Here is a 19770-nt window from a genome sequence, read left to right on the forward strand (position 1 = left end):
TTTACAAAAATATAAAAGTAGCCCTAAATTGTTACAGAATGGACAGAGTAATAGCCTAAATCACAATGGTAATCTAATTACTCACCATGTATGGCTTCTAGGCAACCAGTTTTCTTTACCAACTTTTTCAATACAGAATTTTTGGGGTCCATTACTCCCTAAAACAATTTTTTAAAAAAGAATTTAAGATATGAGAAGATATGAGAAAAATTAAGTTGCATTAAGTAAACACAGTGAAAATCAAAGCTGCTGAGGATCAGATATTTTTATTAAGAAGTGGGTAGTAAGATCTTTTGGGTTTGTGTCACTATTAAGTAGTAGTTATAACATTAATTCTGATAAACAGCAATGCCATCATGGTCAATCTATTAAAACAATGTCATGTATAGTTCTTCCATTTGTACTGACTTACGTAGCACCTGACATTCATTTCCAGTTCCGCAAAACCAGGGAGCCCTGGTGATGGTGACCCACAGCCACCTCAACATGCAGTTCAACTACCGTAAAACACATCATACAGGGCTACCTCTAAAGATGACTCAGAAGGTACAACTAGTACAGAATGCACCAGCCAGACTGTTGGTAGTCAAGCCTGCTACTGAAGTATAACACTTATTCTTTGGCCACTGTACTGATTGCTGGTAATCTTCTGGGCACAATTAAAAGTTCTGTTTGTCACTTATAAAGCCTCTTAAAGTGCAGCTCCAAGTTATATTAGGGACTGCCTTCTCTAAAATGTTTCTGCCCATCTTTGTCAGATCATTGAGAGAAAGCCTGCTCAAGGTCTTGCTCCCTCAGGAGATGAAAAGACTGTGGATCAGAGACAGGGCTTCTCTGTGATAGTGCCAATCTTTTGGAACATCTGGCTCCAAAGGTGCACATGGCCACCTTGTTAGTGACATTTTACAATGCTGTGAAATTAATTTTATTCAGGTGGGAGTTTGAAGCTTAACATCAGTCCTCTGAAGTAGTCCAGACCAGGAAACCAAAATTATGAATGCTAATACAGGTCATCCTCATTTAGCAACTGCCCTGGACAGCGACTGCAGTTATGACAGTGATGAAAAAGTAATTTTGTGACCAATGCCTGCATTTACGACCTTTGCAGTCTCTCTCTCTCCGTCACGTGTTCACCATTGGTCAGTTAGTACATATTGTCCCGTGACTGACCCATTTTTTTTCTGTTCCCCCTCTCGCAGAGCGGAGAGATTGCCTAAACAAGCTATATCTTCCTGAACTACTTTTCTCCTCAGCTCAGTGCATCCCTAAAAAGTGCTAACTGTAAGTTAAGAAGCTCAGCTCTGTGACCTTAATTACTTTATTAGAAGACTGAGCTGCTAGCAGCTGCTGCCTGAAATTGACAAGACCCTAATCAGTTTCACACTAAAGGCTTTGGTTTGCCTCTTAAGCTGCTGGTGGCTTGCAGCTGTAGGCACACTAGGCAAACAGATGGTGCTAGCGCATTCCTTTTAATGTGTCTCCCCCACTGTGTGCCTGCTTGCTCTCTTGTAATCCCTTTCTCTCCAATGAATGTGAATACAAACATCAATTTTCTTCTTCCTAATTATCCCAGCACTGGGGTAAACATTCCAAAGGGTGGAGGAGTGGGGAATAAGGGCTGTAAGATTTGCCCTTTTACCCGGTTTCCTCACGAGTCGAGTTCCGGAAACCTTCCCCACCATTTGGGCTCATCTGGCTGTTTGGGGTTGTATCCTTCTGATGCTATAAAGCAAAGGAAAGCTGAAGTAAAATCGAAAGCACAGTCGCAGTCAGTGATTTTTCACTCAGTGACTGCTTTGCTTAATGACCAAGTTGCTGGTCCCAATTGCAGTTGCTAAACAACCTGTACTACTTTTATTGTAAGGTTACAGTGACAGAATCTTGCAAATCTGAATGCACCTCTCCCCTCCCTGCCTTTATGTTCAAGAGAACTAGGGAAGGTCAAGTCTGAGATGCTTTTTGAAATTACATCCCTGCTTTGGACCAGGATTTCTCTTATCTGACCACTGCCTTGGTTGCGGTTCTTCCTGTTCCTTAAGGTTATTCTCACAGCCCATTACACTTAATGACCGGTCTGCTGTTGTTTTTTTTTAATATTGGGGAATACTGTACTTGGTGTCAGGGGTGGGTTTTATGAGGTCTTACTGCATGAGTGATATGGGCAATTTAAAAATACTATTAATAAATATTAACTCTATTAGGCCATAAGGTTTTATATCAGGAATGCAATGAGAGGCACAACTACTAAACTTACTGCACTTGTTGGGTTCTGGGCCAACACAAAGTCCTGATAATGACCTACAAAGCCTTATGTGGCACAGCAGTGGGTTACATCAGGCACTGCCTTGCCAAGGTAGAATTTGCTTGTCTGGTCGGAACATTGCAAGAAGGCCTGATTAAGAATCCCTGCTCCATGTAAGGTGAGGGGAACATGGTGTCAGCCCTTTGAAGAAAGAGACATTGCAGGGATTCCAGGAGTACTACTTTATTGTTGTACTGTTTAATAAGAGAATCTTGAAAGCTTTTTAAAGTTCCTCCCTCTCCTCTCTTATAACTAACAAAATTAGAGTGGGTTATTCCAACTTTCTTTCTCATGCTTGCCTCAGTCTTTGGACTATGTAATAGCTTCTTAAAGTCCGTCTTGGTTCTTTCCTACCAAGGTCATCTCCTTTACATATGGACTGTACTTTACCGTAGTTATGCATACTGTTGCCTCTGCATGAGAGTACAAGATCCTTCATAAAAAGATTTTACAGCAGTTTGCTTGTGAAGGTCAAAGGCAGGACATGCCTAGCTTGAAAATTTAACAGAGGTAAAAAGGTACATCATCATGGCTAGAACCATATACTATCTCAAAAGTTGCATAACGAAACACAGAGTTTACCACTAGTTATGATAAAAGCCTCCAACAACCTAAGAGATGGCTTTATACATGGACTTCACCAGATGGACAACACCGAAATCAGATTGACTACATCCTTTGCAGCCAAAGGGGGTGGACATCTATACAGTCGGTAAAAACAAGACCTGGAGCTGACTGTAGTTCAGGTCACGAACTTCTTATTGCACGATTTAGGATCAGACTAAAGAGATTAGGGAAGAGCCACAGATCAGCTAGATATGAGCTCACTAATATTCCTAAGGAATATGCAGTGGAGGTGAAGAATCGATTTAAGGGACTGGACTTAGTAGATAGGGTCCCGGAAGAACTCTGGACAGAAGTTTGCAACATTGTTCAGGAGGCGGCAACAAAACACATCCCAAAGAAAGAGAAAACCAAGAAGGCAAAATGGCTGTCTGCTGAGACACTAGAAGTAGCCCAAGAAAGAAGGAAAGCAAAAGGCAACAGTGATAGGGGGAGATATGCCTAATTAAATGAAAAATTCCAGAGGTTAGCCAGAAGAGATAAGGAATTATTTTTAAACAAGCAATGTGCAGAAGTGGAAGAAGACAATAGAATAGGAAGGACAAGAGACTTCTTCCAGAAAATTAGAAACATTGGAGGTAAATTCCAGGCAAAAATGGGTATGATCAAAAACAAAGATGGCAAGGACCAAACAGAAGAAGAGGAGATCAAGAAAAGGTGGCAAGAATATACAGAAGACCTGTATAGGAAGGATAACAATATCGGGGATAGCTTTGATGGTGTGGTCAGTGAGCTAGAGCCAGACATCCTGAAGAGTGAGGTTGAGTGGGCCTTAAGAAGCATTGCTAATAACAAGGCAGCAGGAGATGACGGCATCCCAGCTGAACTGTTCAAAATCTTGCGAGATGATGCTGTCAAAGTAATGCATTCTATGTGCCAGCAAATTTGGAAAACACAAGAATGGCCATCAGATTGGAAAAAATCAACTTATATCCCCATACCAAAAAAGGGAAACACTAAAGAATGTTCAAACTATCGAACAGTGGCACTCATTTCACATGCCAGTAAGGTAATGCTCAAGATCCTGCATGGTAGACTTCATCAATTCATGGAGCGAGAATTGCCAGATGTACAAGCTGGGTTTAGAAAAGGCAGAGGAACTAGGGACCAAATTGCCAATATCTGCTGGATAATAGAAAAAGCCAGGGAGTTTCAGAAAAACATCTATTTCTGTTTTATTGACTATTCTAAAGCCTTTGACTGTGTGGACCATAACAAATTGTGGCAAGTTCTTAGTGGTATGGGGATACCAAGTCATCTTGTATGCCTCCTGAAGAATCTGTATAATGACCAAGTAGCAACAGTAAGAACAGACCACAGAACAACGGACTGGTTTAAGATTGGGAAAGGAGTGCGGCAGGGCTGTATACTCTCACCATACCTATTCAACTTGTACGCAGAACACATCATGCGACATGCTGGGCTTGAGGAATCCAAGGCTGGAGTTAAAATTGCTGGAAGAAACATTAACAATCTCAGATATGGAGATGATACCACTTTGAGGGCTGAAAGTGAAGAGGAACTGAGGAGCCTTATGATGAAGGTGAAAGAAGAAAGTGCAAAAGCTGGCTTGCAGCTAAACCTCAAAAAAACCAAGATTATGGCAACTAGCTTGATTGATAACTGGCAAATAGAGGGAGAAAATGTAGAAGCAATGAAAGACTTTGTATTCCTAGGTGCAAAGATTACTGCAGATGCTGACTGCAGTCAGGAAATCAGAAGACGCTTAATCCTTGGGAGAAGAGCAATGACAAATCTCGATAAAATAGTTAAGAGCAGAGACATCACACTGACAACAAAGGTCCGCATAGTTAAAGCCATGGTGTTCCCCGTAGTAACATATGGCTGCGAGAGCTGGACCATAAGGAAGGCTGAGCGAAGGAAGATCGATGCTTTTGAACTGTGGTGTTGGAGGAAAATTCTGAGAGTGCCTTGGACTGCAAGAAGATCAAACCAGTCCATCCTCCAGGAAATAAAGCCAGACTGCTCACTTGAGGGAATGATATTAAAGGCAAAACTGAAATACTTTGGCCACATAATGAGAAGACAGGACACCCTGGAGAAGATGCTGATGCTAGGGAGAGTGGAGGGCAAAAGGAAGAGGGGCCGACCAAGGGCAAGGTGGATGGATGATATTCTAGGGTGACGGACTCGTCCCTGGGGGAGCTGACGACCGACAGAAGCTCTGGTGTGGGCTGGTCCATGAAGTCACGAAGAGTCGGAAGCGACTAAGCGAATAAACAACAACATGACAAAAGCCAGTTTAATGACAAACAAATATGGACCATAAAACTGCAATGCTTTGGATTCAATTCAGAAGCAGTTCTTTCGAAGGTGTGGAAATAGGAATGAAGCACCTCATTAACACAGCTATGTCTTTTTCTGCAATCACGTGGCAGATGCAGATACTTTAATGAAGCACAGACAGGTGCTGCATTTATGTTTCTGGATGTTTTGAAGCACTGCACAGCCATAATGGATCAGTACAGCATTCTAATATGTATAAAGTTATTCTGCATCATAAATGCAGCTAATGAATACACCTCCAATAGTACAGAGGTATGTACTTGAATGAAATATGTTCCTTCAAGATGTTAAAGCAATGGGACTTTATTCAGAGTTATTCTACTGCCAACAGAGTGTGAAATGATGGAAGAATGCAGAATAAAATAGGATAATATATTTACTTTTTCCTATTCTTACTTCCCCTGCAGTATTCAGCACTGTTTTCTGGAGAGTCCCCAACCTTTCTTTTGGAGTAACCAAAGAAAAGAGGCAGAAATTATCTCTGCTGTGTTGCCTTCTGTCCAAAGAATTATCGAGGCCTAGAATTAACCATCCCTAGAATCAATCCTTAAGAAACTCAAGTAACATAAAAATACTTTCCCCATTATAGCAAGGTATGGCATTGTTCAACAATATTGTGAAATTGTTAGAGATATGCAAAATATTCTTTGCACAAGCCATTCCCTGCATAGAATGACATACATTTCAATGTTTTGCCCTGGACAGAATCCAGAATGTGGCTTCTCTCTCTATATATAAAAAATACTTTGAGTGTTCTATTTTAGCTGGATGTTGCTTCTTGCAAATGGAGTGTCCAACTTCTGTCTGGACCAGTTTGGTGGTGTTTGTCAAGATTCATTGGGGAAGCTGGACTTCATGTGTATGAATTAGTGTGTGTGGCCTCCTTAATGTGTTGTGGGATTGAATAAGTTGATCAACTGACAGATTGCAGACATAGAAGTGCTCCAACTTGTGATCAGTCAGGCTATTTCTCAATAGAGGTCTAGCACTCTTCTGAAACAGTGCTAAATTTGTGTCCATAAATAGCCTGGCTGATAATACAAGCAGCTGTTTCTTTTGCAGGCAGCTGTCCAGTCTCTTCTGCAGCCCAAGCCAAAATGACGATGGAGGGCAGTTCCCAGGGTCAGTAAATACAGAAAACCTGTTCCACCCATTTAATGGTCATCTGGAAAGCTGCAAAGAGGATTGTTCTGAGACTGAATTCCACTGTTTTGTATAGTCAGAATATCCACAACTGTTTCAGGGTTTGGTTTGTCTGGATCCAGAACAGGTAAATCATTCTAGATTTTATTTTGTCCTGGACGTGGCCAACTTGAAACAGAATTTCCAAGATGCAATGATTGAATTTGAAACAAAACTTATTTTTCATTTCATGCACACCTCTATTATCCATTAACCACATGCAATGTGTCTCACTTTTAAAATGCTTACATTTGGGGGCTCATTTCTTGCCAAAGATAATTAATTAAGCCATTATCTGTGAAAAGCAAGAACTGGTAAACAAATGTTAATGTTTCCAACTCATATATGAATGCCCAATGACTTGAGCTCATGCCCCAAATTCTGCCAAACAATGCTAATCCAGCTCACATAATTTTGCTTACCCATGAGGTCAGAAAATCCTCCAACTGGCAATCGGCATGTTCCAGTAACAAACTGTAGTAATCTCATTCTCTTCTCATTATCTATTTCCTTCACAAACTGAAATAAAATAGATCATTTAAAGCAATTTAACACTTCCAGTATCTACTGCCAATTCACCAAGTGTTCACAGCCATAGATGAATATATGAAAATAACTCTTAAACCAAGAATTATTTTAATACATTTGCAGCCTTCTACAAGCCGAAGGCTATACATTGAAATACTAAATATTTATTTATCTAATTTATTGGACTACATCCAAAACTTGAGAGCCAGTTTGGAGAAGCACTTAAAGGCACTGGGCTAAAAACTAGGAGACCATGAGTTCTAGTTCTGCCCTAGGAATGAAGCCATCTGGGTGACTCTGGCCTAGTCACTCTCTTAGCTCTAAGAAGGCAATGGCAAACCACTTCCGAAAAACACTGCACGGACTTGTCCGTGTAGTTGTCAGGAATCAAGACTGACACACAAATGTATAAAAATCCAAAAATTAGAAAAAGGAAATGCTATATTTTTACTTAAATGAAAATGCTGCATCTGTCCAACTATTAACAATTGATGCAAGTAGTTCTACATTCAAAAAGAGGTAAAATGTACATAGTCCATTTTTCTCTCAGTATTTTAGCTTGTTTGTAATGGAGCAGTGGGAAAAGAAACTGATAAATTTCTCTGAAATGGTTGCCTGAATATATTACCTGATGCTCAGACAACATAATCTTAAATTTATGGCATAATACAAGAATATAAAAAAAATATTCTTGCTTCAAGAGACAAACTTAGCTTCACCTCTGGAAATGGTGAAGAAAATATAATTTAGTTCAAGAGGGATATTATTTAAACACTTGTTTCAAAAATTGAGTGGGTTTTAGTTTCTCAGAATAGCTATCAGTAAAATGTTTGCATTACCAAAACTTATAAATTATGACGTGTACTCAAGCAATACCAACCTGCCAAAACCACACAATCTGCTTGCTTGTCCTGGTATAATGCCGGTAGATTGTATGTCTTTGCCAATCAGTCAAGTCAATCTCTTGCATTCCACATAAAAGCACCTGGTGGGGGGAGAAAGGGGGGAGAAGCACAACACAAGCAAAGGCCTGATTTATGTATTTACTTGCTATGATTTGCAGTATAAGAAACCCTCTCTTAAGATTTTTGGGGAGCATTTGAGATTTTTTGTTTGTTTTGCTAAAGTTTGGTAGACCGGAGATTAAAATACATAGTCTCTAAAAGGTAGCATTCTTGCTGTAATTGTACGTCTTTGCTCGCATCTAAATGAACTTGGATGCATAAAGTTGGATTCCAATGGGACTTCCATGGGATTAACTATCAAGGCCATGGCAAAGTACTGAATACATAAGGCTTTGCCACACATAGGAAGAGGCTACAGAACAAAGGGTCTTGTGCTGCTCATGAATCAAATCTCATACAGCCAAGTCAATTTATTTCCAGCTCTGCTGCAGTTCATTCCCAATCACATTTAATGCAAATTCTACCTTAAGGTGCAGAAGCCCTGGAGAGCATGGAAGCCAGGCAATTTCACACTGATGAGGATTTTTGCATTGCTCTGCCTCAAGTTAACTCAGCCTTTTCCTTCTCCCTCTAGGTTTTCAGCTACCAAAGGTCTACTCAACTTGCTATTACAGTACTTCAAATGCAAAAATGAGCTACTATCTTAATGCCACTCTGTTTATTTAAGAAATTACCAGGCAGCCACACAATATGAAATAAAACCATGGATGTGAGAGGAAATAAGAAATTTTTTGAAAGCTGTTTTTACATTCTATAGCTGGTCAACTGGGGAGAAATCACTATGTTCTTTTCAAGGATGCTGGGTTGGCCTCCAACTGCTTTTGAGAGATGGGGGAGTGAAAGTGGTGACAGTGTGGAAGTGTCCTAAAATTAATGTACACCTTGCCTGGATAAGTTGATAGGTTACTAATTGCAATGGTTGTCCTATACTCTCCGCATTTCAGCAGTAAAGTAGGAAACTGTCACTGAATTTATCAGTTCCTGTGAACAGTTCTCGGCTAAATTTTAGGTTTAAAGATCTACCTCAAGCTCTTTGGCATCGAAGTACTGTAAGTACTGCTGTGATAGAATCTCATTGAATCCTTCAAAGAAAGCTTGTGTCTGCTCTTCAACACCCCGGGAAAGCCTCCATTCTGCTACCAGCCTTGAAAAGAAAATATACACTCATATAAAAACAGCCCATTCACCTTGATTCAGCTGAATTATCATATTAATTAAAGCAACGGAAAATTGTAAGAATTCAAAATACTGTAGTCATTCACTATTTGAAAAGTAACACATAAGAACCAAAGAGCATAGAATCTCGCAGAATTGTCAGCTGAAATGTCACCACCATGGCAAAAGGACATGATTAACTTCTAGCCTTGGATGCTCCAAGGGACGCGGTGGCGCTGCGGGTTAAACCGCTGAGCTGTCGATCGGAAGGTCGGCGGTTCGAAACCGCGCGGCGGGGTGAGCTCCCGTTGCTCGTCCCAGCTTCTGCACACCAAGCAGTTCGAAAACATGCAAATGTGAGTAGATTAATTGGTACCGCTTCGGCGGGAAGGTAACGGCGTTCCGTGAGTCATACTGGCCACATGACCCGGAAGTGTCCTATGGACAACGCCGGCTCCAAGGCTTTGAAACGGAGATGAGCACCGCCCCCTAGAGTCGGACACGACTGGACTTTACGTCAAGGGAAACCTTTACCCCTTTTGGATGCTTCAATCAGGACACGCTGTCTGTTATATTCAATTATACAGTTCTAGTGGACTGCAATTTGGACAAGGGACTTTTTCCAGGATTATGGAGAAGATTAAGGCACACGTGAGCAAGCTGCATCACACATGCAGCCTTTGGACACCTCACACATACTGAACTGTAGTCCAAGAGTGCAGGGAGCTTGGCTCACTTTCTCACATGTATTAGCTCATCAGGCCTCTGAAAGAAGAACGGGAAACTTGTGGTGCTCTAGAAGTTGCCAAACTACAGTTCTACAATCCCAGATAGCATGGCCAATGGAGAGGGATGCTGGAAGCTGTAGTTCAGTTGGATGGACAGAAGTTTCCTACAGCTACTCTGCAGAGTTAGAGGACCGTCTTGAATAGCATGCAGGAGAAAGATGAAATTGATGAAAAAAATCTCCTCCCTACCCCCCAGCTGTAGTTCTACTGTGTCCAAGTTGTGTGCATGAATGCAAAGAGACCTTCTGATCAGGGAACAGCACCTCTGGATCCAATAAAAATTATGCTTAAAAAATAATTCTGAACTTACTTAATATACTCTTCTTTGTTTTCTTCGGTAACAAGGATGTTGCTGCCATTAGGTTTCAAGTCATGGCTCTTTATTTCACCTAGAATTTCTTTATCAACTGAGAAATACATTTCTAGGCCACATTCTTCAATATTGTTTTCCCTATAAAACCAATACCACATTATGATTAATTACAGAATATATATATTTATGGACAGTCTGACACTAAATTTATTTGGAAATTAGTCTTGTTAATATCATGCTGAAGACTGTAGTTAACAGCTTTTAAAATCAGCAATCTTTTTCTGCAGCTGTGAGCCATGCTTCCTTTTTATATTATTCTCTGAGGATTATCAGTGGAGGGCACTGGAACAATTCCATTACAACAACTGATGGAACCAACATTTTGGTGAGGTTAATTTAAAAAAAAAAAAGCAAATAGGTTTAATGAGCCCAATGGAGTGTTAATGCATCTAACCCCAAATTTATTCAAAATATGAAACAACATGCCAATGAAAAATCAATTGTATAGTATCAAATTTTGATGAAATAATCTTGGGGTAGAGCCCCCACAAAAGAGTGTTGAGGCTTTATTTGGCACAGAGGGGCCCATCATGTTTTACAACTTATCACATAATTAAAAAATCTAAAGTCTATTAAAATTAGAAATATCAACCTGTCTAAATACTTCAATTTCATGAAATATTATTGGCCTTTCGGAGGATCTCAAAGGCATGGTTCTCTCATCAGGCCTGGGGATCCCGTGGAGGCATGGAGCCAGTGAGATAGCTATATTGTTCATAAGCTATTGGTTGGTAGTCTCCCGCATTTTACATTTTATGGTCAGTGGTGGTTTTTAATTGTTTTAATTTTTTTACTGATTTTTGTTACTATTGTATTTTGCTATTTATTTATATTTGCTTTGCCTTTTGTTTTTAACTCTGTGAGCTGCTCAGAGTCACACATGTGAGATGGGTGGCTATATAAATTGAATAAACAAATTAATAAATATTTCTATTAAAATATAAATTCAAATGTAAATAGTGAAATTGATTTTTTCAGTAAGATATAAATATTTACTAATATGGGCAAATAAATTAGACATTTACTTGGATAATGTTAATAATCAAGAAGTGAAAATGAGAAACTCACTTAACCCAGATGAGGGAATTATAGAACTCAGGATCTACAGATTCCAAGTCTTTTAGTCCAACTGGCTTGTTGAGGATACGTTTGTAGAATGGTAGAGAGAAACCTGTGTCTATAAATTTTCCATGGAACAAGGCCTGAAAAGCATAGAAAGTATTACTTATCTTAAATTAGCTGCACTGTGCATATCTGATTTGAAACTTACTCCACCCTTACCACCTACACATGAAAGAAAATTTCATGAAAGGGACCTTACAATAGAATATATGCTATAATTATACTCCCAGTTTGCTTTCTTTTGTTTTTTGGTCTTTGGCAGTTTTTTTTTCACATTCATCTTAAAAACTTATTTGATTTCATTCCACAGTTCCTCTGCTTTCCAGTCAATGAGCTCAAGACATCAAAGTGATTCTGGATGTTCTCCTTGAAAATGGTGGGTATATGCTCAACATCATTGTGGAAACTAGCTGACTTTCTTCTTCTGCTGTAACTTGACTTGGAACTTGCACATGAGCAGTTTGTGATCTGTTCTAAAGTCAGCTCCTAGCCACATCTTTGTATCAATAATACAGCCAATTTGATTTCTATATACTCCATCGGGAGACGTCTGTGTATATAGGCATCAATTCAGTTGTCTGGGGACTGTGTTAGCAATGATTATTCATGTTAGTAGGCTATAATAGTTCATGATGAAGATTAAAAATACAGTGGCAAAGTATCTAACCCAGTGAACAATGCTGAATAGTTTAACTTTTATTTGTGGTTTATTAGAACATGCAGTCAATATAATTTAGATATATTTAACTTAAAAAGTACTGAAAACATCTCTGCAATTTCATGTAAATTCCATAAATTCCATACAACAAAAAATCTGTAACTTACTTCACCAAAGCTTGTGGCAGCTTATAATAATTTCACATTATTTTAGAGCATTTCAGAGTAATTTCAGAAAAAAAATATTATTCTAATCACACGCTTATCCAAGATATATGATACTTTTTTCTCAAGTCAATGTTTTTCTTCTTACCAAGTATTAAGAGGAATAACAAGATTAAAAGCTTGGCAGGCTTTTAAGTATTGCTAGCATACAAATATAAGACACTGGACAGAACACAGGAAAGATCACTGCTGCCAAGGATACCAACTTGGTTTTCCTGGCTCCAAAGATATAGTTAAAGAATGTTTGCTTCCTATTTTGAAAGTCAGAAAATGGACTGAGATTCTCATCTCCTAGAATTAACAGCTTTCAGTTTCTCTATGCTATTTTTTATAATAAACTTTTATTTGTATTATTCCATGCATTGAACTCACCATGGCAATAAATCTACCAATAAAGCGGAAGTATTTCAGATGGTCTGGATTGATGTAAGAAGCTGGGTTTATCTGTAGGCAGTAGTTATCCTTCCCTGCATATTCAAACAGGCAATACATTGGATTCAGCACTTCATGCGACAATAGAAAGAACCATTCCCTGAAACCACATAAAGAACTCACAGTCAACACCACAAAAAAAAAACCCACACACACACAACAAACATAAAATTTAGACATTGTGTATAGATTTCCTTGGTGTTAATGTCTAAAAAAACTAACAATTAATTTGAATATGTATTTGTTTTAGCATCTGTACAATTAGTTGCAATGAATTTCCCATCTGCTAGACAGCATTGTACAAGTTCATAACTGAGAAATTTTAGAGTTATTCAGTGATGTCTACCACACTTCAGGCATCAATAACTAGTGATTTACAATGCTCAACTTTCAGATGAAATTCTTTTTTTAGGTTTATTATATTTATTTCTATGACAACATAGAGTTTTATTTTCAATAGCCAATTACTATTCTAGAAATCTCTATGTATTACTCTTAAGCACTGCAATACTAATATTCAGCAAAATTAATTATATCCAAATAGTTATAAAATACCTAACATACTTTAGTTTACAACATTCCAGATGTTGATTTTCCAGTTGTTTAGTTCCAAGGCTGAAGATCATTCAGACAGATCATATATGCATTTGGCTTTACAAGAAATCTTTCATGACCAAAAGAACAGGCAAGGGTATTTTGAATGTGCTATATACCCAGAACTAAGGATTAATACTGCACTGAAAGAAGTATTATTCTTCATGCTAGCAATTGCTTAAATTATATTTATATAAATATTTATATAATTTATTTTTATCTCATCTTTATCATTTTTATAAATTAGCAACAATTCTAACTTTTCAAATATCTAAAAAATCTAGTATTGATTTGGAACCAAATTTCATCATATTTTCAGTATAGGATTGATTTTAGCGAGTCTATGGAAAATATAACTAAATCTGAACCTCACAGTGTTAACCTATCCTCGTATAGATGAGGCATGAAATATAATTTGTTGTTGTTTATTCGTTTAGTCGCTTCCGACTCTTCGTGACTTCATGGACCAGCCCACGCCAGAGCTTCCTGTCGGTCGTCAACACCCCCAGCTTCCTCAGGGATGAGTCCGTCACCTCTAGAATATCATCCATCCACCTTGCCCTTGGTCGGCCCCTCTTCCTTTTGCCCTCCACTCTCCCTAGCATCAGCATCTTCTCCAGGCTGTCCTGTCTTCTCATTATGTGGCCAAAGTATTTCAGTTTGGCCTTTAATATCATTCCCTCAAGTGAGCAGTCTGGCTTTATTTCCTGGAGGATAGACTGGTTTGATCTTCTGGCAGTCCAAGGCACTCTCAGAATTTTCCTCCAACACCACAGTTCAAAAGCATCGATCTTCCTTCGCTCAGCCTTCCTTATGGTCCAGCTCTCGCAACCATATGTTACTACGGGGAACACCATTGCTTTAACTATGCGGACCTTTGTTGTCAGTGTGATGTCTCTGCTCTTAACTATTTTATCGAGATTTGTCATTGCTCTTCTTCCAAGGATTAAGCGTCTTCTGATTTCCTGACTGCAGTCAGCATCTGCAGTAATCTTTGCACCTAGGAATACAAAGTCTTTCACTGCTTCTACATTTTCTCCCTCTATTTGCCAGTTATCAATCAAGCTGGTTGCCATAATCTTGGTTTTTTTGAGGTTTAGCTGCAAACCAGCTTTTGCACTTTCTTCTTTCACCTTCATCATAAGGCTCCTCAGTTCCTCTTCGCTTTCAGCCATCAAAGTGGTATCATCTGCATATCTGAGATTGTTAATGTTTCTTCCAGAGATTTTAACTCCAGCCTTGGATTCCTCAAGGCCAGCTTGTCGCATGATGTGTTCTGCGTACAAGTTGAATAGGTAGGGTGAGAGGATACAGCCCTGCCGTACTCCTTTCCCAATCTTAAACCAGTCTGTTGTTCCGTGGTCTGTTCTTACTGTTGCTACTTGGTCGTTATACAGATTCTTCAGGAGGCATACAAGATGACTTGGTATCCCCATACCACTAAGAACTTGCCACAATTTGTTATGGTCCACACAGTCAAAGGCTTTAGAATAGTCAATAAAACAGAAATAGATGTTTTTCTGAAACTCCCTGGCTTTTTCCATTATCCAGCGGATATTGGCAATTTGGTCCCTAGTTCCTCTGCCTTTTCTAAACCCAGCTTGTACATCTGGCAATTCTCGCTCCATGAACTGCTGAAGTCTACCTTGCAGGATCTTGAGCATTACCTTACTGGCATGTGAAATATAATTTACATTTTCATTTATTCATTATGATATTGCAGTCCACATTTGTTGTATGGATTTAAGAGAACATAAAAAAAAACTGTGAATATAAAGCATAAGGACAATTCCCTTGAGTTGAGCTCCTGGTGACTTCATGGACATGTCCATGTGGTTTTCTGGGCAACTATAAGGAAGTGGTTTGCTATTGCTTTCTTTCAGGACTTTTTTATGTTCCAATTTAGCCCACAGTCCTAGCACTTCCTGATGGTCTCCCATTTAAGCACAGGTAATCCTCAAGTACTGACTGCAACTGCGAATGGCAACTCTGTTGCTAAGCGATGCAGTCATAAACTGAAACATCATGTGACTGCGCCCGACTTATACAGTCAGTGCCAGCTGCAGTTGTTAAGTGACGCACCCATGGTCATTAAGTGCGATGTCACGTCACTGTGACTTGCAACTTCCTGCTAGCTTCCACATTGACTTTGCTTGTTGGAAGCCAGCTGTGAAGGTCGCAAATGGTGATCACATGACCATGGGACACTGTGACTTTTGTAAATGTGCGCTGGTTCCCAACCCAAGCACCCAAATTGCAATCTCGTGACCACAGGGGCACTGAGGTGGCTGCAAGTTTGAAGACTGGTTGTAAATCTCCTTTTTCAGTGCTGTTGTAACTTTGAATGGTTGCTGATTGAGCAGTTGGTAAGTGAGGACTACCTGTACTAATCAAATCCAATCTACTTAGCTTTTCTTGAGAGCATCCCAGTCATTTAGGTGCTATCATCTACTGTGATTAGGGAAGTGGTGGCGCTGCGGGTTAAACCGCTGAGCTGCTGAGCTTGCCGATCGGAAGGTCAGCGGTTTGAATCCGCGTGACAGGGTGAGCTCCCGTTGCTAGTCCCAGCTCCTGCCAACCTAGCAGTTCGAAAACATGCCAATGTGAGTAGATTAATAGGTACCGCTTCAGCAGGCAGGTAATGACGTTCCGTTTAGTCATGCCGGCCACATGACCACGGAAGTGTCTGCGGACAAACGCCGGCTCTTCGGCTTTGAAACGGAGATGAGCACCGCCCCCTAGAGTCGGACACGACTGGACTTAATGTCAAGGGAAACCTTTACCTTTACCTTACATCTACTGTGAAAAATTATTGACACTTTTACCTTTCTAATTATTTGTTATTCAAAAACAAATTTTATAGAAGGCATTTAAAAAGCCTTTGAATATAATGGGGCAATAATGAAAAAAATGAAACCTCGTATTACTTAAGCAACTTTCTATAGCATAATTTTACAGCTTTATGGGTTAAAACAAATAAGTCATGCCTACCGTGCAACGCCTCCATAATCTAAGCCTTCTTCTCCTGGGAAAATGACCCACAAGCGTCTTCGTAGGTCCACAGCACTGAGGCTCATTATCTTCATAGGAAAAAAATTGAATGTTACTTCGAATGTTAATTACCTAATAGATATTCACATAGCTATTCACATTAAAGAGATGTAGAGATGCAAGTTGAAACTAGAAAAAATACTGATCAAATGAGTTTTAGGAAAAAAAATGTACTGCTTAGTTTTAAAATTTCTGCTCATTTACCTGCTGAAATGAATCTTCAAACAACGTTTTCCTGCTCACTGTTATTTTTATATGCTGGGGCATAGCCAGTTGCTGAAATGCAAGAAATACATTTGAAAAACAAACATACTACATAATCTATATTACATTCACTCTCAGCAGGAACTGTGGACAAATGAATTACTTATCCTAAATAGGAGGCACTTTAAGTTCATGCCCAGCAATTAGTGTTACAAAATAAGAAAGCTTCTCACATTTATTTTGTGTTCCTGTAGTGAATTTGATAAAACATAGATACAGGCAATGTCTGATGTATTATATGAAAAGTGAAGAAGTTAGCAATCTAGAAATTCTTAATTGTAAACAAAATTATAATTCATATGTGCAGGGAAAGGTGTGACAAGTTGCTCTACAGAGTCACAGAAGAAATCTGTGAAAGTAAAGGTTACCCTCCAACAAGGCTATAGATTGGAATGGGCAAATCCATAATGCAAAGGACAAATGGTGTGCTCGCTATATAGGGACAATGCAACTTGAGCTATTCTCATGGTCATACAATCTGAATACAAAACATTGCTGGGTAATCTTTTGGAAGAGGGTGATCAATACCAATTCTATAATTTCCCCATTAAAAAATACTTTTATAATTAAATATAGATGTTAATCACATTGGTGTTTATAGTATTAATTTAATTCAATAATTCAGTAATAATTAGCACTGTGCAATTCCAAAAATATGGAAGCCTCTTCATAGCAGCTGTACAATCCCAGAAAAAGACAAGGCTGCTTTAATGAGTCACCAACAGGTGCTGTGTTTGCACTTGCTTGGAAAACATATACCTACCTTCATACATACATATACATACATGTGTGTGGTGGGGAGAGGGGTTGGTTTGTTTGGCACCTGCACAGCACTATGGACCAAGGCAATTAAAAAAAAACAACTGCTGCAGAGCTGAGAAGGAAATAATTGTCCTTTTTTTCCTCTTCAACCTTAATGTTTCTGGAGCTATTCCAGTATACATCAGTCAGAAAATCCAAGGCACAGAAACCTAGTTGCAGTGCCAGTTCTATAATGTCAGAACGCATTATATAAATATTTCTTATTCTGAACATACAGAGAAAATGATAAGCTCTGATTTGCTTAACCATGATTTGTTGAATAAATCACAATGCCTTATAAACAACAATAAGCCAATGCTAACCTAAAAAAAAATCACAATATGGCCTAACACATGTATGATTTCAGCCATGGTTAAATGTTTTGGAGATGATAGTAAGAGCTTCACAATTACATTTCCAAAGTGAAGTATCTGTCCTGACTTAAGCAAAAGACCATGCTGAGACGAGGAGATTGTCTCTAGTGTTTATTAACTGCTATAGTAGACAGAAAATCCTACCAAACTGAAGGAGCATGGGAAACCCAGACATATAAACCCCAAAACTCAAGGTGGGTCTGCTCTGAGTTTCTTTGAAGGACAGTTCAAAGCCTCTAAACTACACATGCGTTTCCCGCCCTGGATAGGGCCCCACTCCTGCTCACCATCCGTACTCATAACATCATCTCTCACCTGACACCAAAATCGGAAGTACTGGACCTTTGCTTTGAAATCACGAACATAGGCTATTTGAGGTCCGTTGTCTCTGGAAGCAGAAAGCAAGGTTACACTGATTGAACACAAATGTATAATTGACATTCAATTAAGGATTTTGTCTAAATAACGGAATAAACTGTTACAGAAAACATGTCATCAGAATGCATAGCTCCTGACAATAAAGCATTTCTCCATTAAAAAAAATTAGTACTTAAAAAAGCATTTTTTTCCTATCTTGTGTTAAATATAAACTTTGTTTTTAGAAGTGGCAGGATTTTTTAAAATCCAAACTAGAGTGGCTTAGAAATATATAAAGCTATTTCACAAATAGCTGAAAGTAACTTAGCTTGTTTTCTCAGCCAGTATGACTTCAGAATTTTACTTCCTGCCTCCCTAGTCTTCTAAGCAATCTTCCTGCCAGGTCTGATTCTTAACTCCCTTCCCTCTCTATCAGACTTTCCAGGTAGCATAGGGAGCAACAGCCACAGTGCTGCAGCTGTGAAAGAAGTAAAGGGGCATCTGGTTTCCTCCCTGGTACTCTGCTAGCATATTAAAAGAAAAAAGGCCCTGATGATCCTTGGGAACTGCAGTTTATCTCAGAACAGATGGGCTTTCCTCCTGGCATCAGAACCACAACAAAAGGGAAGGAGAGGGATATTCTTACTTCATCTATTCCTTTTCTCTTATTACAACTGATTGTTGCTATTTCAGGTGTTCCCAGCATACAACCCAGTCAGTGTAACTTAAAGAGAAAGATGGAAGAAAGTGGAAGGGAAGGAGTTGATGAAGAAAAATAAATTGGAAGTTTTCTTTTCATTCTGATTTTACTGAAAGCAGGGAGAACAATTCTGAAATTGAAAAGTTCATATTGAAACAAGCTTGACATGTTCTTGAGACACACACAGAAGTACAGAAAAATATATTTGCCAATATCTCTAATGTTCACTGTTATCCCACTTTTATTTTAAAATGTATTTAGCAGTAGTAGCATTTATATTTTACTTTACAGAAAATAAACAGAAAAGACTGAAAAATAATCCCCTTTAAGCATGATCTTGTTTTGTTTTAGAAATCACCCCAAAAGCAGAAAAAAATTGACCTGCCTTGAGAATAAAGGGTATATAGAAGAGTAAAAGCTCTACTTTCAGACTGGTATATTAATCAGTGCTATCAAGTAATAATTTGTCAGATAGTAACAATGCAATTTGGTTGGTATGGCAGATTACCCAGATACTTTTATGTTAACCTGGTATCAAAATCATCACAACAAATGTCTGTTCACCTTCATGAGATGAACATTATGGAATTCTGTGCAGTATACAGGAGACCTAAATATTATTGTTACTTTAGGAGGAAAAAAAAACATACAAGGCAGACTTTCCAGTACGAGGATCAATATATGTTGTTGTCCTTCTGTTGTGATCCACAAAATATGGAATTCCATCCACAGTGAATCTCATCTCCCAACCCTCTGGTAAAGGTTTTTCATTTAATTGACTATAAAAACAGATACAAAAGACATGAACTGCATGTTACATAATTGGTGGACTATGCAAGCTGGTAAAAATCAACACCTTAAATCCAAACTTGGAATTATTTGAGCAGAACTTTAATTGTCCACTACCATTTACCCGCCACCCAAATGAATTGCATAATCAGGGGGGGGGGAAGACACATTAGTAAGAGA

At 38.8% G+C, this 19770-nt stretch overlaps 1 protein-coding gene across 1 annotated transcript in view; it reads right to left on the bottom strand.

Annotated features, from left to right (window-relative positions):
- Positions 1–19770, bottom strand: part of ITCH (itchy E3 ubiquitin protein ligase) — a 50871-nt gene that overhangs the window by 3953 nt on the left and 27148 nt on the right. Inside the window, exons 12-22 of the mRNA XM_063297216.1 lie at positions 19452–19580; positions 18060–18132; positions 16510–16581; positions 16246–16334; positions 12601–12760; positions 11293–11426; positions 10162–10302; positions 8932–9052; positions 7824–7928; positions 6838–6934; positions 86–158 (exon numbers count right to left, since the gene is read on the bottom strand). Coding sequence (XP_063153286.1) covers positions 86–158; positions 6838–6934; positions 7824–7928; positions 8932–9052; positions 10162–10302; positions 11293–11426; positions 12601–12760; positions 16246–16334; positions 16510–16581; positions 18060–18132; positions 19452–19580 — 1194 coding nt within the window. The remainder of the gene's footprint in view (positions 1–85; positions 159–6837; positions 6935–7823; positions 7929–8931; positions 9053–10161; positions 10303–11292; positions 11427–12600; positions 12761–16245; positions 16335–16509; positions 16582–18059; positions 18133–19451; positions 19581–19770) is intronic.

Source organism: Candoia aspera, chromosome 3, assembly GCF_035149785.1.
Source record: "Candoia aspera isolate rCanAsp1 chromosome 3, rCanAsp1.hap2, whole genome shotgun sequence".
NCBI lineage: Eukaryota > Metazoa > Chordata > Lepidosauria > Squamata > Boidae > Candoia > Candoia aspera.